Genomic DNA, 21,916 nt, shown 5'->3' on the forward strand with positions numbered 1-21,916 from the left:
CTGGTGCCCTCTTTTGGTCTCTGTGGGCACTGCATGCCCATAGTACACATATACATGCAGGTAACCACCCATACATATAAAATAAAATAAAACCCTTTTAAAAGAATCTTGAGAGCTGAGTGTGGTGGCTCATGCCTTTAATCCCAGCACTTGGGAGACAGAGGTAGACAATTATCTGAGTTCAAGGACACAGTGAAACCCTGCACTTCCACACCCCCTTTGCTCTCTACACCCCTGCAATCAGAAGGTCTAGACCTCTTTAACAGAATAATTTGTAAACCAGGGATGGTCCATGCTTGTCATCCTAGAATTGAGAGGCAGAGGCAGGAAGATCTCTGAGTGTAAAATCAGCCTGGTCTACATAGTGAGTCCCTGGCCAGGTAAAGCTACATAGCAAGACCCTGTCTCAAACAACAACAAAATAATAATTTTATTGTTTAAAAATTCAAGCAATATAGGAAAACACTTAAAGAGAGATAAAGAAATGATTTCTAAATTCCATCATCCGGAAAAAATACTCTCAAATTATGGGATGTCAATTTAGATCTCATCAATTAACCCCCCTCAGAACAAAGTGTTTCAGGAAATAGTTTCAAAAAGGAACCTTATCATGCATTCTATTTAAGTATAATCTATAAAAATGAAGCTGTACTGGAATTTAACAGAATTAGAAGAAAGTGAAATAAAATAATTGCTTAATCTTAGTTATAATTTTTTTTTTCACTGACAGAGTTATCTGTTCCTAAACCTCCCTTTAAAATTAAGGACTGCCATGAATTTGAGAGGGGAGGGGTTGGGGCAGGTGGGTATGTGGGATGGTTGGAAGGAGGAAAAGGAAGGGAAAATGATGTACTTACATTTTAATTTCAAAAATTAAAAACTACAGAACAAATGTGATATACAAAGCAAACAAATAAAAATAAATAAATAAATTTAATTAAACTAAAGAAAGGGCTGGCAAGATGGCTCAGGGGGTAAAGGTGCTTGCCACGAAGGCTGCTGATGACCTGAGTGTGATCCCTGGGACCCACATGGTGGAAGAAGAACGATAGCAAGTGCTATGTGTGTTGGGAACATATGCTCATGTGCACATACATGGATGTACACACACATGCTCTTAAAAATCCTATAAATGTAGTGAAACTATTTCAAGAGTAAAAGTGAAAATATCATAAAAGGCTTGAGAGATCAGGGCGAACTTTATTGAAGAACTATATTTTCATCTGAAGAATAGAGAAATTAAGTAATTTCCTGGCCCCAGTTTTCTCCAGCTGCCTCTTTTTTTTTTTTTTTTTTTTTGCCAATGTTTATCACATCACATTGTAATTTTTAAACATTACAGTATTTTTTTTACCTTAGTTCTATATTTAAATTATTCAATGTAAAAGTGACAGTTTAATGTGAGGAAGAAAATATGAGGAAAAGAAGGGTTATTTTCAAAAATATTTCGGAATAAGTAGGTAGCCAGCTGGAGGAAAAGTGTTGGCTACATCACGCCTTTTCACAATTCAGGAAGACCCTCTCCAGCACACAGCATGCTGAGGGACTCTCGGATAGCAACCCCTCCTGTACTCTTATCTTTGCTCCACATAGCTTTGGCTATCAGCAGTCTTTTCTGGTTCCATATGAATTTTAGGATTTTTTTTTCTATTTCTAAGGATAATGTTTATGTATTTCAACCGGAATTTCATTGTATCCAAACATTGTTTTGATAGGATGCTCATTTTCACAATAGTAAATTTGACCAATCCATGAACATGGGATATCTTTCCATTCTCTAGTGTCTTTCTTAATCTCTTTCTTCAGAGACTTGAAGTGCTCTTTCTCTCTTCTTTTCTTTATTTTATGTTTAGGGGATTAGTTAAGGACAGCTGTGAGCCACCGTGTGGGTGCTGGGCATCAAACCTGGGTCCTCTGGAAGAGCAGCCAGTGCTCTTAACTGCTGTGCCCTCTCTCCAGTCCTGAGATCTGAAGCTTTTATTGTAGGGATCTTTCATGACCTTGGTTAGGTTTATTCAGAAATATCCTTTTTATGTTATTGTGAATGGAAGTGTGCCCATGATCTCTTTCTCAGTCTGTTTGTTGTTGGTATATAGAAAGGCCTAGTGATTTCTAAAGTTGATTTAGGGACCAACAGCATTTCCAGTAGCAGGTACTAGACACCTTTTTTTTAAATTACCGATCAGGGTAGTCTAAGCGATGCCCAAAACAATATAGATTGTATATGCAGCCCTAGGTTGACTCTCATGGGTTGAGAGGGGGACCCTATTGCTGGAGATACCATGGACTCAGGACACGGGAGTCATATAATTTGAGTGGGATCTGACCGGAAAGCTTCTTTCCTGTGGTATAGCTTCCATGGTTCCAGAAATTACAGTGTAAGCTGCCAAGGGAGGAAAGCAATTAGGCAGTCCTACCGAACTATAATACCCATGAATAACAACAACTACCAGCACGGCAAGATATTACACTTTTATGGTGTAATGAGTGGCACCCACATGTTAGTGGCAACCAACAACTGTTTAATTAGACTTAAGGCTCACCCAACGGGAGGGACCTCATGCCTGCTACTGGAAACCCAGCCATATTCCTGGGGCCGATGACGTCTTAGATCTTAGATCACTATCTACACATTGCTAGACCAGCATAATTCCTTACTATATTCTAAATCTTATCCTTAGATCCACGGGTAAGTGTAGCTACCATTCCTCATCACAGAAGCTCCTTTTAACAGTAAATGGAGACCATCACAGAAAACTATAACCGGACACATGCAGAGACCATAAGATATGGGTAGCTGAGCCCCAACATATAAGCTATATCACAGCTGTATGAGCGTCTGTGGCTCAGGGAAAAGTATAGAAGAGCCAGGATACCAGGATGTCTGCTGTGAGGTATTTTCTCCTAGGAAAGGCTACAAACCAGACCAGAACAATGGTATTATCAATGGACATGTAACGTGGAAGAGAGACGTTTTCATGGCCCCCGCTCGACAGTGAACTACAGGCAACAGCTGACTGCTGGAAGAAGGAGAATTAGCCTCTTCCAGGGATGAGACCATTATTAGTCATCCAGTACAGAATGATCAGCCTTGAAATTATATACTACCAACAAAAATGGACCCAGCAGGTTGTATTTTTATACATTTGTGCATACGTATACATATAAACACTCATATAATAATAATAATAATGAGGCTATCAACTTGAGACTAGTGGACATGAAAGGGGCTTGAGGGAAGAGAATTGGGAGATGCTTGTGGGAGGCAAGGGACTGATGAAAGTGATGTAATTACTCTTATTTCAATTAAAAACATTTTAATTTAAGGAAGAATGCTAAAGTAAAAGTAGGAAATATGTTTGTAAGGTTCATTAAAAATTAGTGAAAAAAAAGTCAACAACTAACAGATAAATGGTAAAGACTGTAGAGAGGCTACAGACCAGAAAACAGAGATGGCCTTGCAGCTTAGGAAAGAGACTCATCTAAGGGATGAGAAATAAAACTTAAATTACAGCCAGGGGGGTTGCAGGGTGTCTGTGTGTGTATGTATCTGTGTGCGTGTGTGTGTGTGTGTGTGTGTGTGTGTGTATGTGCGCACGCATATATGATATGTAAGTGTACAAGTACCCATGCCTGTGAGCATGTGTGTGGAGGATGTTGGTTATCTTGCTCTATCACTCCCTTTCTTATCCGTTTGAGACAGGGCCTCTCACTAAACATGGGGATAGGCTAGTGGCCAGCAAGCCTCAGCATCCTTCCTGTCTCTGAGCTTACAGGGTCATGTAGGCATGCCCTGCATTTAATGCAGGCAATGGGATCTGAACCCATGTCCTCATGCTTCTGCAGCAACTGCTCTTACAACTGGGCTATCTCCCAGACAAATATAAACTATGTATTTATTTTTATTTTATATCTGTGGACAGTTACAGCATATTTTGTGTGTGTGCACGTGGGGTGTTTTGTCTGCACGTATGTATGTCTGTGTACCACATGGGTGTGCAATGCCTGCAGGGGCCAAAAAAGGGTACTAGACCCCCTGGAGCTGGAGCTACAGATGGTTGTGGGCTGTCATGTGGGCCCTGGGACCTGAACCAGGACCTTGCAGGAACAGCTACTGCTCTGAACTGCTGAGCCATTGCTCTAGCCCGCAGGTGCCACTGTTTTAGGCCTGACACACTGGAGTAACGCAAGCCTTCAGAGTTCTTCTTATAAACAAGCCAACAAGCAAAACTGCACATAAGAGGACACATTCCGGAAAGGAAATGAACAATAGGGCTGAATAAACACACACACACACACACACACACACACATATATGTTTACACCATAAAGGAGTCCCACCCACGACAGACCGCAGCATCATCACACAAAATGAACACGCAGCGAAGAGCAGACAGAGGTTCAAAATAACTCAATGCATACTCATTTTTAAAAAAGTCAGAAAGTAAGGAAAAGTTAAAAAAAATTATGACAATCAAAAACTTTCTGCTGTTGTTTGAGATAGGGTCTCATGGAACCGGGGCTGGCCTTGAACAGAGGGGTGTTCTTACCTCCAGAGCCCGGTGTAATGACAGTATAGTTCTATAACAACAGTACTGGGAAACTGGAGGTAAGAGGATCATAGTTCAACATCAGCCTTGCCCCAATGACCTCTTGAGGACAGTGATGTGACAGTGCTGTAGCTCATCTGTATGACCTGAGTATCTGTTCTTTACATTGTCGCTCTACATCTTCTGTGCCTGGATCTGACAGCAACTAACCAAAATCTGCAGATTTGGCATCGGCGCCATTGGCAGGTTGTCCTGAGAGCTCATTCAAGTTCGGTCAGAAAAACCCTGGCATGGCAAGGGAAGCAGATCAGGGAAGAAAAGCCTACCCATGGTTATGTGGGGTAGGCAGAGAAGAGGAAGGACATCGATCTTGACAGCCTCCCCGTTTTTATGCCTATTTCCATCCCTGCATGAGCCAGTGTGTCACTGCTTGCCCCCATGGCCAGACTTCATGGCCCCTCCTCAGATGGAAACCAGAAAAGTTACCCGTAACAGTTCCACCGCGGCCGGTCTTTCCTGAGGTATTTTGTGCAAGCAGTAATCGACGAATCTCCTGAAGGAGTCTGTCCTGTGTGAGCAAACACACCAAGGGGAGCAGTGAGGGGCTGTGGGACACAAGGAGCACAGAAGGTGAAGTGCATGGGAGAGAACACTTCGAAATTTGGGGACACTGTGTGTGTGCATGGGGTGTGTGTGTTCCAATGTGCACATGCGAGCACCCGTGTGCATGTGTGCATAGAGGCCAGAGGTCAACATCAGTGTCTTTCACAATCCCTCTCAACCTTATTCTAATGAGGCAGGGTCACTCACAGAACCTGGAGCTCACCAATTTGGCTGGCTGGCACAGACATCCCTCTCTGTCTCCCACACTGGGGTTATGGGGTCCAGTTTTGCCTCAGTTCTGGGGACTGAACCCCCACCCCCGTACACGCATAGCAAGCACTTTGCCAACTGGGCCATCTCCCCAGCCAGGAGAATCTTCTCATTAGACACTTTGAAAATCAGTGGACCCGCACTATGCTCAAGTTACGGCATTGAAAATTAATTCTTTTGGATAATGAGGTGGACACAGTCCCAAGCTAGTCAACCCAGACATATACGTATGTAAGGCTAGGTTAAATCACAAAATAGGTTAGAAAATAAAAATACTATACTTATGCATAACAGTTTAATATTCATTTTTTTCCTCCAGGATAACCGCTTTGCTGCTATCCAGCCTGCATTCTTCATAACACTTCGTTAACTCTACCACCACCTATAACCTCTAACAAGGAGTAAAAGAAAGGCACACAAGGCAGAGAAGCTGGAAAAACACAGTCTGAATAAAACCACTTCCTCTCTTGGGAAATTCATCTCTGTTCACTCTCCTTAGACAGCTCACTCTCTGTAACTCTTGTGGCCAAATAGCTAACAAACATGCCATGGTTTTCAGCTAAGAACAACATGTCTTCTGAATAGACAGTGAGTGTTCTGTCCCAGCCCGTTCTGACAGACACAGAGACGAACAATGATGTCAGCCAGGGCACTTCACAGCTGCTCAGGACTAGAGACGAAGCCAAGTGTGGTGCCTCCCATCAGTTGGGAGGCAGGCACAGGCGAGTCTCTGTGAGTTCTAGGCCAGCCTGGTCTGTAGAGTGAGTTGCAGAATAGCATAGTAAGGCCTTGTCTCAAAACAAAATCCAAAACCACCACTACCAAAAACAAAACTCACCACAACAAAAACCAACAACTAACCAACAAACCAACCAGCCAACAACAAAAACCTAGACATGAGGTGATCAGGTGACCCCTGAGGGCTGAAGTTGAGAGGGAGGAGCAGGGTTCAAGCTACCAATGAGGCTTCAGTTAAATCGTGTGTGTGTGTGTGTGTGTGTGTGTGTATGTACGAAGGTATACTGCTTGTGGGGCACCCATTCTCACTGTCGTCGTGATGGAGGAATGCAATGGTGTTTTAGGACAGACCTTTAAAATGCGGTTGACTGAGAATACAGATGGCCACAGTGAGTTTCGTGGGGATGTCTTACCAGTCCCTGGACTGTAGCGTGGGGGAGTCATTCTGCGCGATGTGGTAGAGGGCGCTCATGGCGTTCATGTTGAAGAGGGGGGGCTTCCGCTCCGCTGGAAGAGGAAGGAAGCACAGTCAGGCATTCCCAAAAGAAGTAAGGTAGGTAGCGAGATCAGGACTACCAGCGGGACACCATCCACTCCTGTACTCTCAGGGTTGTTTCAAGATAATGGGGAGGAAATTTCTTGTTTTTTCATAGATTCTGCAGAGATTGGTGTTGGCCTATTTTCCAATGACAAGGTGTGAATATCTGTGTGTGTATTTTAATTAAAAAATACATATTCATTAAAAAAGTCAGAGAGTAAAGAAGAGTAGAGCAAAATGTATATTATTATGGAATGGAGGGCTGGAGAGACAGACAGCAGTTAAGAGCACTGGAGGCTCTTGCAGAGGACACAGGTTTAGTTTTCAGTACCTACATGAGAGCTTACAACCATCCAATAATTCCAGCTCCAGGGGATCTGATGCTGCCTTCTAGGCATTGCATACAGATGGTGCAGTAAAAAAATAAAAATAAAAAAATATTTATATAAAACAAAAATATATAAAATATATTACTATACCATGTGTATGCAAATATATAGCTATATATATAATATTATATAAATATGTACCATATAAATTATATAAATAATATAAAAAAATAGGTATTTATTTATTTATTTATCTGAGACAGGGTCTTATTTAGCCCAGAAGCTGGGGTATCTTTGTGAGTTTGAGGCCATCTGTTTTAAATGGTGAATTCTAGCATAACCGGGGGTACATAGTAAGATAATGTCTTCAAAATAGACAAATAAATAAAACATTTAAAAAAGAAAAGAAGGTGATGAATTGGGGTGATTTCTTAGACTTTTAAAATGTATTTATTCCTTCGTGGTCTCATATCCATTACAGGCCTCAGTGAGTCTTTGCTGAATGATGTCTGCGAATGCTTCTGGCATGGTCTTTTGGGGTCCTGCAAGGATCTCTCCCCTCCCTCTCCTGCCCCTCCCCCTCTCCCCTTCTCTCCAGGGTCTCTGACATCATCCTATCTGGTTGGCCTCCCTAGTAGCAGGAAACACGTCTGTACCACCACACAGCTGCTGACTGTTTACATGCGTCAAGTAGAAACTGGTTGAAACTGGTCGAAACTGGGAGGTGGTGTATGAACTGCTCTGAGAGAGGGCCATGTGGACAAAAGCTTCAAGCACAGAGGAGAGACAGATATGGTTTGGGGCTATTTTTCAGGAAGTGGACTCAAGTTTCTAGAGTGTGGTCTTCTGGCAACTTCAAGTTTTTAAACCACATGGAACTAGGAACTCCTGTGGCCATCAGTGGCTTCTGATTCCTCCTAGTGCTAAGGTCAGACCCCTGAGCAGCACCTGCTGAGCCATAAGCCTGAGCTGTTCTGAGAACAAGGGCCGCTTTCCTGTCTCTGCCTCCATCTCTGGAGTCACCGAAGCAATCAAGCACAGGCCATTTCACATGGATGTTTTCGGTCTAGACTCTGTGACTTTTCCAGGCTAACTATTTTCAAATATGTTTTAATTAAAAATCTTTTTTGGAGATGAGTCTTGCTATGTTGCTCAGGCTGGTCTGAAACTCCTGGTCCTCTTGTCTGTCTCCTGAGCAGCTGAGAACATGTGTGTCCCTGTCTTGGCTTTGGCTCATTCTTAACCCTTTCACTTTGACCCTGTTGTAGCTTGAAAATGAAATACCCTCACAGGCTCCTGGCATGCTTGAACACTCTCAGCAGGTGCTGTTCTAGCAGGCTGTATAACCTACTGGAGATGGACCCTTGATGGAGGAAGTGAGTTACAGGGAACACATTTTGGGATTGTTCTATAGCCCCCCACTTTCTGTCATTCAACGCTCTGCTTTCTGACTGTGGAAACAAGGTAACCAGCTGACTTATGCCACCTCCACAGACTGTATCCCCTCAAACTGAGCTGAAAACAAACTCTTCTCCCTTATGTTGTTTCTTGTCAGGTTTTTGGTCATAGTAGTGAGAAAGTAACTAATAAGGACTCACTTTGTCTCTGCAGTAATTTAATGCATACTTATTAAGGGCTTATACTATGTGAACGATCCTTCCTCAGGGAAGCTTTCTGTGATGGTTGTCACCACAGATCTATATGTTTACTGCATTTTTGGACCACATATTACACACACACATTACAACGTGGCTCGTGGTTTTGTGTCCTTTCTAAGTGGCTAAGTGTATGCACCCTCTGCAAAACTTCACAGGGACAGTGATGACCTTCATTTTGTTCTTCACTCCTGTTTCTAGTGCTGAGGACTCAGCTTGGGAGGTAGCCCTCATAAAACCTGCTAAATAAATTTATAAAGGGCAGCCTAATGTAAAGAGCTGTGTCCACAATGAATCTTTGTGTGGACCACAGAGATGACTCAGTGTCCAAGGTGATTGCTGCCAAACCTGAGGACCTGAGTTCAATCCCTGGGCCCAGATGGTGGAAGAAGAGAAACAACTCTGGCAAGTTGCTTCCTAACCTCCACTTATGTGCCATGGCACTCACATGCACCTTCCCTAGATAGATAGATAGATAGATAGATAGATAGATAGATAGATAGATAGATATAAATGCAACATTAAAACACAATGTTTGTGTAGGAAAAAGGCATAGAGATGATGAAGAAGAGAGCAGGGTCTTGGGGCTTACGTCAGTTACCATGCATTGGGCTCACCATCAGGGGGATAAGGAAACTCAGGTAAAACAAGCTCAGAGGAATGCTGACTTGCATTGGAGAAGCAGTGGGAAGAGGACTAAATAAAGAAAACAGAAGTTTAGAAAGGAGATACTGGACCTGGGGTTGGTGGAGTGCTTGTCTACCATGTATGAAGCCCTGGGTTCAATCCCCACACTGCACAAACTGGGTGTGATGTAGCATGTTTGTAATTCTAGCACTTGGGAGGTAGAGACAGGAGGATCAGAAATTCAAGGTCATCCTGTGTTGCATAGTGGTCTCAAGGCCAGCCTGGGCTACATGAGACCCTGTCTCAGAAGAGCGAAACAAAACTAAGACTCTGTAGTAATGTGCACAGCAGCAACTCAGCTTTGAAGCCTACAGCAGGCTCAGGAGGAGCAGGCAATGTGCTGGGGGACAAGCCAAGACAGCTAGCTCTCAGCCGGTGAGAAAATCACTCCAGTAGAGAAACCAGAGCCTAGAACCATCCTCCAAACACTGGATTTGAAAGGTCTGGTCTACATTTGAATCCTCTGCTGGATCAACCACACACACACACATACACACCCTAGCCAGCTGAGCTTGGTGCTGGAGGCCTATAATCCCAGCACTGGGCAGGCTAAAGCAAGAAGATCTCAAGTTCTAGAACAGCCTGGGCTTCACAGTAAGACCCTGTCTCCAGCTAACCAGCCAGCCAAGCAAAACCAGCCTCGTAGCCACAGTGACAGGGCTTGTCACAGAGACAGAATGCCACAGAGCAAAGGCCACATTTGGCCAGCAGGCCCCTTCTAAGTAGTGAGGTATTTTCCACGGGTGTTTTTTGTTTTGTTTTGTTTCTGTGGGGAAGATACACACAGTGCAGACAACACACAGCAGGGCCTGCAGGGCCTAGAACATTTGTCATCTGGTCCTTTCCAGGGAGTTCATCACTGCACTGGCGGAGCACAGCAGGTGGCAGAAGTCTGCCACTGCAAAGCAAGGACTGTGACCAAGGATCTCTGAGGCCTTATTTTTTGAATGTGTGGGTCTCTGGTGTGTGTAGGTGTGCTTGCATGTGTGTTTGCATGTGTATGGCATACATGTGTTTCCATGTGTTGGGCATGTAAGTGGATGTGTGTATGCATGTTTACATGTGTGCATGCATGAAGATGGAGGCCAGAGACTGATATTGCTCTCTATGTGGTCTCTCACTTGAACACAGAGCTTGCTGATGTAGACATCTAGTCAGCCTGCTTGCTTCAGAGGTCACTTGTTGCCTCCTCCTGAGCTCTGGGACTATAATTGGGCAGCCAGGTCCTGTCCCTCACTGGAAAAGTGTTAGAGAGCTGGCCCTGATGGCGTAAACTTGGGAGAGCTGGTCCTGCCACTAGCTGGCTGCCACAGACAGGAGTGCTGGCTCTGCCCCTTGCCTGGACAAAGCGGGAGAGCTGGCTCTGGTGGCCTGGGTGCAGGAGTGCTGGTGGGCAGACCAACTCATCTACCATCCAGGCTGATCCAGGGTATTGAGTTAGCCCACCCTCTCTATGAACTGCTGGAGCAAGTGAAGGGGTCAGTCCTGCAGAACTGAAGCTGCAGGATCTCCGTGACACAGGCCACAGCAGGATATCTAAAAGGAGTCCCTGTGAGGATCCGGTATAGATAGTGAGGCAGAAGCCGGAGGCCTAGAACCAGCCCAATGACTCACTGCAGTGAACGTCTGCAAGGGAAGCCGTGTGGTCAAAAGGCACACCGTGTGATACACTGTGATACACCACAGCTTCTATGGTGAGACTTTTTTTTTTTTTGTTAGTTTTGTTTTCTTTAGTGGGGGAGGTTTCAAGGACATAGGGCAGAAATAGAGGGATGGGGAAATGAATGGGATTGGGGTACATGATTTAAAGTTCATAAAGAATCAATTTTAAAATGCTAAAATACCAAAATAAAACAAGTGAGCAGCCATATTTATATACATGCTGGGGATGTGAACCTGGTCTCTATGTAATACAAAAAGCATTTTTTCTACTGAACCATCTCTCCAGCCCAGAACCCATGTTTTCTTAAATGAAAGGAAAGGCCGTAAGAATAGAAAAGCTGATCTTGCTACACACTATAAAAAAGTTCCTGTTTAAGTGAAAGACAATGGTCAAATCTTTGTGAATACACCATCTGTGCCAAATGAGGTCAGGGTTTGTGTGTGGGGTTATTTTAATGGGTTGGCCCTAACAGCTCTGCCTGGCTGTGCTAAGTTAGAACCATTGGGCTGTACTCTATTTGAGAAAGAGAGGTGATCCAAGGGCACCCCACTCTTGGATAAATGCTTTTGCCTTAGAAAGGGCTAAAGTTTCTCATGAACAAATATGGTGGGCAGCCCTAACTGACTAACTCCTAACTACTTCCAGTTACCGAGTTCCTATTCTATGTTGAGCACTCACTGCCTCACGCATGGCACATGTCCACTAGAACCTGGCAATTAAGCGTCATTCTCCAGTTTCCTGAGGGAAGAAACTGTGGTACAGCGAGACTCAGTAACAAAGTAGTGGTCACCGTTGCCTCCGTGAGCCTCCCGATTGCTGGGACATGTACACCACCGTGGTTGATGTGTGTGACCGAGTATGAGTCTCCCAGTGTGGGTGCTGGGAACCAGCTCAGGTCCTCTGAAGAGAAGCAAGTGCTCTTGAACGCTGAGCACCTCTCCAGTCCCTGGGGACAACTTTCAAGCCCGTGTATCTTTTACCATGAAGTTTTCTTCCAGACTCTACCATTAGGTAAAACACCATGTTAGTCATATACTTGAGAAGTCTTCAGATATTTCCCCTGTATGGTTGGAATATAAACTAAAGCAATGGGGGGTTACTGTAAAGACAGGGTATGTGATACCATACAGAGTAAGGAATGTTCCTCAAATATTTGCACTTAACTGGCTTCTATTTCAGTGTTTGCTAACTGCCACATCTACTCAGACTCCTTTAGCTAAATTAATAGCATGGAGACATAGCAGAGAAGGAACAGTTTTTTTGTGGTATACAAGAGCATGCAAAGTATCTACAATAAACTCAGATTGCCTGGCCTCTGTACAGCTGTCAGTCACTGAGTCGGGGTGGGATGAGACAACTGATGAGCATAAGTAGGACCAATTTGCAGAGATCCGGTGGAAAGTTCTCTTCACTCACCCAGTTCTATACAGGTGATGCCGAGCGACCAGATGTCGACTTTCCCATCGTACTGCCCTTCATCCATGGCTAAGATCACCTCTGGGGCCATCCTGCCAAACACAATGTGAAAAACTCAAGTTGTCAGTAGAAACAAAATTTCCATTTTATAAAACTACCCAGTGCAATAGGTTTAAGGGTATTCAAAAAATATTTTTAAAGGTATTTAAAAGTTTTTTTTTCTTTTATTTTCTGAGAACCAAACCTCAGTTGTCTGCAAGAACAGCAAGTGCTTTTAACTGATGAGCCATTTCTCCAGTCAATATTTAAAGCTTTCAATGTTGTGGTGTTATTCATAGAAGCCAGGTAATGAAACCAGCCTAGATAATCAACAGATAAGGAAAATGCAGTTCACATACACAATGGAGGCATCTGTGATGTGTTGGTTTGGATGAGAATGGTTCCTGTAGGCTCATATATTCAAATAAATGGTTCTCAGCTGGTGGAACTATTTGGAGAGGATTAGGAGGTGTGGCCTCATTGGAGACAGTGTGTCACTGGGGGTAGGCTTTGAGTTTACAAACAACTACCACAGTTCCTAGTGTTTCTCTCTCTGCCTCCTGGTTGTGAGCTCTCAGCTGCTCCTGTTACCATGTCTGCCTGCCTCCTGTCCTGCTCCCTGCCCTGAAAGTCACAGACTCCAACCCTCTGAATCCATAAGCCCCAAGATGAACACTCTTAAAAAATTACTTTATTTTTATTCTATGTGCATGGATGGTTTACCTGCATATATGTCTGTGTGAGAGTGTCAGATTCTTTGGAACTGAAGTTACAGAGAGTTGTTGAGCTGCTGTGTGGGTGCTGGGAATGGAACCTGGATCCTCTAGAAGAGCAACCAGTTTTTTTTTTCTCTCTCTCTCTCTGTGTTTTTCAAGACAGGGTTTTTCTGTGTAGCCTTGCCTGTCCTGGACTTGTTCCGTAGACCAGGCTAGCCTTGAACTCACAGGGATCCGCCTGCCTCTACCTCCTCAAGTGCTGGGATCACAGGCATGCATGCACCACTGTGCCCAGCAGCCAGTTCTCTTAACCACGGAGTGATCTCTCCAACCCCCAACACTTTTTTTTTTAAAATAAGTTGACTTGGTGATGGCGTTTTATCACAGCAATAGAAAAGTAACTAAGAAGTAGAAAAATGGATAGAATTGGAGATCATTATGTTAAGTGAAATAAGCCAGACTTAAAAAGATAAATATAGGAGAGAGGGAGGGAGCTAGGGAGAGAAACAGAAAGGGGACTGCTTGGGGGTGGGAAGCAGGATGGAGGAGGACATGGAGATGAATTTGAACAAAGTACAATATGACAGGCATGAGAAAATATCATGATACAACCTATTATTTTGTAAACCAGTTAAAAAATAATTTAAATAGTGGAAGACTTCCCCCCCCCCCCGACAGATAGTTCCTTATAAAAACTATTGTTAGAAACACAAACATCCGTGGTGATTTTTAGGAGATACTGTCTTAACTTTCTTCACATCCTGGCTCTGTTCTTTACTCTTAGTTTGCTCTTGGGTCCATCACTCAATTATGGCTTACCTGTTTCTTCATCTAAAAAATAGAGAGACTCATGATAGGGACCCCATGGAGATCTGTAAAGTATTATTATTTTGTGAGCACAGGCAAATGAGTTCCTCTAAAAGACATGAGAAATATTTGGAGGGAGAGCATAAAGGAATGTGGTCCGCTATTCCAAGAACATTGCAACTTATGGAATAAAGCAGGTTGGTAAAGGCGGGCATCATGCTTGACCCTGAGAAGGGAGGGGCCCTCTGCCTTGACTTTGCTTTGGATGGTGCCGTGGCCTATTTTGTGATGGCAGTAGCTTCGTAAATACTATTTTATGGTAAGGGGAGAAGTCAAAAAACTGTTTAGCAGTTTCTTCCAGTATGTGTCTTTTTCAAAGCTACAAGAACATGACAGTATATCTGTGAATGTTCAGAGGGGGGATCTGGAATAGAATGCTGGGACAGCACCAAGTCAGAATGACGTCATGAAGTATCAGAGAACTCAATAGCATCAGGAGCTTGGATTTCCTTCATTCCACCTTGGTAACCAGCCAGAGGGCTATAGAGAAGATCTCCTGTCCTTACCTGAACACGCTGCCTCCAGGGAACAGTTCAAAAGAGACTTCAAGTGAAACCTTAGATGGAGCTAGCCCAGCAAGCTGATAAAGCACAAGGCAGACTCAGAGTACCAGCTGCCTCATTTGGGCAATTTAAGGTCACTCTTCTTGGCTACTGAGGTTTCTAACCTCAAATGAAATCTGATTGGGTGCAGTTTTTTGTTTGTTTGTTTGTTGTTTTTGCTTTTTAAACAGAGTCACTCTGTGTAGCCTTGACTGTCCTGGAACTCACTATGTACACCAGGCTGGCCTCGAACTCACAGAGATCAGTCTGCCTCTGCTGGGGTTAATAAGGGGGTGCACCAGTGTGCCTGCCTGGTAACACACTGTTGAGACAAAACAAGGCCAGGCCAGGTGGTGCTGGCTTGTGTGCATAGCTCCATGGTAGCCTGAGGCAGGAGGATTGCACATTCAAGGTCAGCCTGGGATGGAGAATGACTCCAAGGCCAATGTGAATAAATTAGTGAGACTGTGTCTCCCAGTAAAGAGGCTGGAGGTGTAACTCAATGGTTAAGCACTTGCCCAGCATTCTCCAGGTCCTAAGTTCAATCCCTACCACTGCAGAAACAACAGCGATGCCAAGCATCTCTCCTGCTCACCTTCGTGTATCTGAAGTCTACACTGTATTTCTCAAGTCTACGTACCAGTAAGGAGTTCCCACAAAGGAGTTGGCAGGAGAAGCCATGGAGGCGGATCCAAAGTCAGCCAGCTTCACCTGGCCTGGCTCTGTCAAGAGGATATTTCCTGCTTTAATGTCCCTACAGGAGAAAAAGAAGAGGATCGGAGAGTTAACTCCTCAATTCTTACTTCGCAAGAAGCCACAGCATGCAACTGGCAAGATAAAAAAGCTTATTAAAACAAACACACAAGCATACTTTTCTCAGCGGTCACTGCGTGTTGTAAGGGAGCCCGCATTCCTGGGTGTTCACTGGAAGGACTTCCGGGGGAAGCTGTCTTCAGAGGGAGGGGTAGAGCGAGGGAAAGAGGCAGCCATGCCAGTCAAGGAACACTCCGGGACTTGTCCCTTACAAAGCTTGTTCTCCAATGCTTTATCCAGCCACTGCCAACATTCCTTGTGCTGGGGAAACTGGGGCCATTTTTCCCCCTTCCAAATCTGTGCCTGGTGTTGCCGCCCTGACCCGAATCCTCAGCTGGACACATACCTGTTCTGCCTTGCCCGTGACCCTTTCTCTCTGCCTTTAACTGTAACTGCCACTTTAAGGCATGGGAGGGTACAGGTTATAGAAAAGGTGTTATTTGGGAAATAACACTGTACAGTAAAAAGAAGACCCTGAAAGATCAAAACAGACAAGGATTAGGGGTTAGGAGTTTACATTCAGTGTTGCTGTGGCGGGGCGCGTCTGGTTTGCTACTGAAGATGTTTGATGCACTGAAATGTTAGGGACAAAAAAAAAAATAAAACATTTGAAAAGTCTAAATGAGAGGGTGATATGGATGTCCCTATATGTTTCTTAAGAATGAGAGGGTGATGTGGATGTCCCCTTACGTTTCTTAAGACATGAATGAGGTGTAATGAGGACTAGGAACCATGAGCTGCATGTTGATGATGGGCCATGGAAAGATACAGATGGGAAAATGGAGAGAAAGTGATGGGCTTAAACGTTTCCAAAACTTCCCTTGAAATGACAGTTTCCCTCTTCGGGATGACCCTAGGCAAAAAAACTGAAAACAAAGGGATTGTTTATTCTCTCACAACAGAACGGCTTGGAGATGGAATGTCCCTCAAAGCAATAAAAAGCTGAGAAGAATGGTATTCATGCTTTGTTTGAAGACTGGGCCCTCTGCGGCCCAGGATCGCCTTGAACTCCTTATTTTCTGCCGCTCCTTCCCAAGTGTTGGGGTTATATGGACATGCTACTGTGTCTCTCTTTGATACTCTTTTTTTTTTTCCTTTTGAGGTAGTTTCTCTCTATAGTCCCAGCTGTATTGGAAATCACTCTGTAGACCAGGCTGGTTTTGAACTTAGAGTTCCTCCTGCCTCTGCCTCCCCAGTGCTGGGAATATACTACCACACCTGACTTTCATTTTTAAATTTAAAGAATGTTTAAAAAAAAAAAAACCAAACTCATTTTTTTTTTTTTTTTTTTTTTTTTGTTTCTTGATTTCTTTCATAAATAACAGGCTGATTAAAGTAAGAAACACAAACACAAAACTAAACCGTAGCTTCAGGTAACTGAAGCCAGCAAACTTCCAAACGAGTGAGCATCCTGCCATAGTACCTTGATTCCCAGGAAAAATACCTCAAACACTTGCTAAATCCATTGATGAAATGGTAAATGGCCTTAGTCAGCATTTACCAACTGTGACTGGTTCATTCATTTTTTTTTTTTTAATGGTCCTGGGGGTAGATGTGGTGGCCTACGTGTACTATGCAAATGCTACACTACTGAGCTACACACACTGCAGTCTAGCCTTTCTTTGAAAAAGGAGTTTGCGCATGAGCATTTTGCCTACATACATGTATGTGTACCATGTGCGTGCAGTGCCTGTAGAGGCCAGAAGAGGGTGCCAGATCTCCTGGAACTGGAGTCACAGGCAGTGGTGGGCCACTGTGTGTGTTGAGACTGTCCGTGAGTACAGACTGATGCAGGCTTCAGGAATGGGAAGCCTCTGCGATGTGAGACGTCTGTTCCCCACAACAGAATGGCAGTAGCTTAGCTAGGCCGCCCTTCTGTGCAGAAGGGAAAAGCTGATGGGCCCTTCTTCAGATTCCCCTGCACCATCAGGAGACCAGCTACATGCATATGAAGCATACGAATGTGGTGCATGCTACAAATGTCAGTTCTTCGGAGGCTGAGGCAGGACATATGGAGTTCAAGATGCAAATGAGCTACATTGTAAGACCCTCTCTCATTAAAGAAAAAAGAATCTAAAGCTAAAGATAACAACCACTCCCCACAAACAACAAAAAAGCAGCCCCTAAAACATAACAGAGATGCCGTCCGTATGGAGCTATGAGAGAGGCCTGGGGGGTGTCTGTTTGCCTCCTGTAATTCCTTAGTAAGGCACCCTGAGAACTGGAACACACACTGATTCCCACAGTCCCTGGGTTGTGAAAGAGAAATGGAAAGGATGCAGGGGTCTGGACTTACCTGTGAATCAGGGAGTGAAAGTGGAGGTAGGCCAGCCCCTGCAAGGCACCATGGGTAATAGCAGCAATCTCCACTTCTTGAAGTGGTTTCTTATGAACTGAGGAAGGAGAGAGGGTTGGGATGGATAACCAGCCTTCCATGTCACAGTTACATACACTTTACCGAAGGACAACTTAAGATCATATTCATCTAAGTGCACAGAAGCTGTGTCTTCCATAGTAGAGCAGCGGATGAGGGAAGCCAAGTGCATAAAATAAAAATGAGGCCAACAAAATAAGATCCATACCCCTGTAGCATTAATTTACAGGTCAATGGAGAGTCAAAGCTACGTCGACTCCACTCCAGCTGGGCCCAGGTTTATCAGTCCCTCCTGACAGCGTTCTAGGCCACATTGTTCTCCTCTGCCACAAAGCCACCATAATTGTTGTCCTCTACCACAGAGCAACAATAATCACATACACCCCTCCCCCGCCCCGATCTAAGAGGCTATGCAGCAGCTTTTATCAAGAGGTCATGGGTGGCTTTAGAACTTTTTTTAAGTGGAATTTTAAACATAGCTGCAGGTCACAGAAGCACTGATAAGGGGGGATTGGGTCTGTCCTGACACCACATGTGGGAGGATATTAACATGAGCTGACATCACCTCCCCTCTCACATACACAGCTCATGTGGCACTGCAAAGGAGTAGATAGCCACAATTACACATGGCTTTGATGGTTTTTGGCTAGGGGTATGGTACCATATTAAGCATATATTTCAGCAATGCCTGCCCTGGATAGCTAGTAGGGGCACTGCCAGTATCACCCAGACATGCCAACCACACTGTAGAGATTATGTCTACACAGCTTACCCACATGACCCTTACCACCTTTTATCCAGAGGCCACAAACTACATTTTGTCTATTTGTCTAGATGTCTGTAACATTCTTTTTAAAAAATATTTATTTATTTTTTTGTGTGAATGTATTCGTGTGTGTGTGTGTGTGTGTGTGTGCACATGAGTGAAGGCGACTGTGGAGGCTAGAAGAGGGTGTCAGGTCCCCAGAGCTGGAGTTACAGGCAGCTGGGTGCCTCCTCAGAACCAAACTTGGGTCCTTGTAAGAGCAGCATGTTCTTGCTGCTAGGCTCTCATGGAGAACATGATGGAGGAAAAACAGAAGAAGCAGTGATGTCATACTTACCTTCTAACAAGTCAGAGGCTGAACCTAAGCAGTACTCCATCACCAACTAGAACAGATTGAAAAATCAGAATAATTAAAAAATCAGAATAATTAAAGTTAATGAGTTTCTCAAGTTAACACACAACCAACCAACAAAGTAATCAACTAACCCAAAACCAACCAACTAACCAACAAACCAATCAACTAACCACAAAACCAACTAAACTAACTGGCCAACCACAAAACCAAACAACCAACCAACCAATCAACTAACCATGTAACCAACCAACCAACCAATCAGCCAACCATAAAACCAAACAACCAATCAACCAACCAGCCAACCACAAAACCAAACAACCAATCAACCAATCATAAAACTAACTAAGCCAACCAACCAACCAACCAGCCAAATGAACAATCAATCAACCACAAACCAACCAACCAACCAACTAACCAACCATCCACCTAACCAAGTATCTAATCAACCAAATGAATAACCAATCAACCAAGCACATTATCAACAACTGAGGCATCAAGAACATCAGGAGGATAAATATTTGGCATGTCCTAAACCTGTCTTAGCTAGTCACCTGATAATGAATTGATTTCATGATTTCCCACCTTTCAGTTCTTGTCAGCTTTTCCTTGGACCTGGCCTCAGACTGTGTGAGGCTGATACAGAAGTCGTCACTGTGGACGGCCAAGCTGCCATTGCTGATTCTGACCTAGTTCCTTCTTTCCACACTGTCTTCTTTCATAAAAGGTTTTAAGTGGTTAGACTTTGTTTTTTATTTGTTATAAGACAAAATTTGTAACTTAGAAAGTGTCAAGGAACACACAGACCAGAAAAATCTGCGTTGAACTCAGGATTTTGCACCTGATTTATTTGGGGTTCAATCCTCAGCAGCAAAAGTAAACAGAAAACCTCCATTCACAGGGCGGTGGTGGCACAGGCCTTTAACCTCAACACTCAGGAGGCAGATCTCTTTGAGTTCAAGGGCACCTTGGTCTACAGAGTGAGTCCCAGGATAGCCAGGGTTACATAGAGAACCCTGTCACCAAAACAAAAAAGAAAAAAAGACAAACAAAGAAAAAAGACACCCCTCCCCCCATCAGCCATTCTCTGTGTCCATACTGTCTAAAGCTTGAAATAAGCCCAGCCCAGCATAACAGGGAGGACTGTGGTTTGCATGCCAGCCCAGACTCAGATGGCACTTTCTGCTGTGTATATTGGTTGTACCCCACTGTGAACTCAGAGCCCTACTTGAGTCACCATGTTCCCACACAACTTCAACACTGCACAGGAGGGAGTTAGTTGTGCTGTGTTTCTTTTCTTTTAAAGATGTGTACTAAAAGACCCTCAGGATTGCTGTCACAGGGCTTTTTCTCGGTTCTTCACGCTAAGCCCTTGAGAGCCCTGCTGCTCTGTCATGCGCTGGGCAGGTCTCAGCTCCCTTTCCTTCTACATGGCTACTTCATGGTCTAGGGATTCTTGGTGCTGTTTGTCTCCCCACCTCTTGCAGCTCCGTGCCTAGAAGCACCTTCTAACTAGTAGTCAAACTAACTGCAGATGGAAACCAGGTAACGAAGATGGCTAGAATCTCATGGGACTGAAGAGTAAACAGGACCGGGAGGAAGAGTGCCCGAGGCTCTGCTGAGACTTCCGGTTACTTGGAAAGTGCAGCACTTATCCTGCCCCAAGTGAGGTCTCTCCAGACTCCTCCATGGCAGCTGAGGTTGCCCAGAGCAACTGGTTTCCCGAGAAGATGCTCCTTTGATTGACATCTGTTCAGACAGGAAGCAGTGGCTCTAGAGAGCTGAGGGACTGTTTGGGGCTGGAGAGCCACTCAGTGGGGAGAGTGCTTGCCAGCATGAGGATCAGAGCTCAGCCTCCCAGTGAATGCTGGGTATCCGGTTGTGTGCCTATAATCCCAGGGCAGGGGAGGCGACACAGGCTTCCCTGGGGCTCAGTGGCTGGCCAGTCCAGTCAAATCAGCAAGTTCCAGGTTCAGCAAGAGGCACTGTCTCAGCAAATCAGATGGAGAGTGACTGAGGAAGACACCTGAATTTCAACCTGTGGCACTCACATGCACATACAGAAAAACGCTCAAGTGCATACGTGTGTGCATCCATGCACACATACACAGAGAAATGCAAGTGTACAATGCACACACAGAGAAATGCAAGTGCATACATGTATACACAGAACTGCACACAAACACACACACACACACAGAAATACACTTACACACAGACACCAAAATGACCTCTTAGAGCAGTGCTTGCACACATGTTTGGGAACAGAATGTCTATTTCCTGTTGGCAATGGGATCCAGAAAGGCCTCATCACAAGCAACCCATCATCGACAGGTAAACCAGACTTTAAGCTGAAACACCCAATGTGATTAACTACGAAGTTTACCCCCTTCATACTCTCATTGGCCTATCACATGCCAGTGTCAAACAGTGACAGCTACCTAAAAAAAAAAAAAAAAAAAAAAAAAAAGTGTGGAAGGGCTCCGGACTCCATTTTACATGGTGGTGGTGTCAGTGTCAGAGTTTTGGTCATGCGGAAGGGGAGGAGGGTGGAAGCGGTAAAGACAAACTTCTAGAATGAGGGCTGGAGAGAGGACTCTGGCTCTGCCCCCAGCACTCACACAGGGCTACAGCTGTCCATGACTCCAGTTCCGAGGGATCTGAAGCCCTCTTCTCACCTCTGTGAGCACCGCACACATGGGGTGCACTTGCCTATGTGCGGCCAAAACACTCCTACATACAAAATTAAAATAAATAAATCTTAAAAAATAATTCAGAGATGAGGGTTGGCTAGACCACTCAGTGGGTAAAGGCACTTACTGTTGACGACTCGAAGCCAATCCTTGGAACATGCTTTGTGGAAGGAATAAAACAACTTCCACAAGTTGACCTCTGACCGCCACGTGTCAAACGTGCGCATGCGCACACAGAATAAATGTAATGTTTGGAAATGCTGGGAAACTAAAAGGATTTAATTTGGGGCTTTACAAGATGACAT

The 21,916-nt window shown here is 44.4% G+C and overlaps 1 protein-coding gene across 3 annotated transcripts in view; it reads right to left on the reverse strand.

Moving 5' to 3' along the window:
* The window catches only part of Taok3 (TAO kinase 3), a 168,161-nt gene that overhangs the window by 54,434 nt on the left and 91,811 nt on the right, over positions 1 to 21,916 (reverse strand). For all 3 annotated transcript variants that reach the window (XM_060382536.1, XM_060382534.1, XM_060382535.1), the window contains 6 exons: positions 18,904 to 18,949; positions 17,723 to 17,819; positions 15,254 to 15,367; positions 12,450 to 12,541; positions 6,575 to 6,668; positions 5,037 to 5,118 (listed from right to left, as the gene is read on the reverse strand). In XM_060382536.1, the coding sequence (XP_060238519.1) occupies positions 5,037 to 5,118; positions 6,575 to 6,668; positions 12,450 to 12,541; positions 15,254 to 15,367; positions 17,723 to 17,819; positions 18,904 to 18,949 (525 nt within the window). The remainder of the gene's footprint in view (positions 1 to 5,036; positions 5,119 to 6,574; positions 6,669 to 12,449; positions 12,542 to 15,253; positions 15,368 to 17,722; positions 17,820 to 18,903; positions 18,950 to 21,916) is intronic.

The sequence above is a fragment of the Meriones unguiculatus genome, chromosome 4 (assembly GCF_030254825.1).
Source record: "Meriones unguiculatus strain TT.TT164.6M chromosome 4, Bangor_MerUng_6.1, whole genome shotgun sequence".
Lineage (NCBI taxonomy): Eukaryota > Metazoa > Chordata > Mammalia > Rodentia > Muridae > Meriones > Meriones unguiculatus.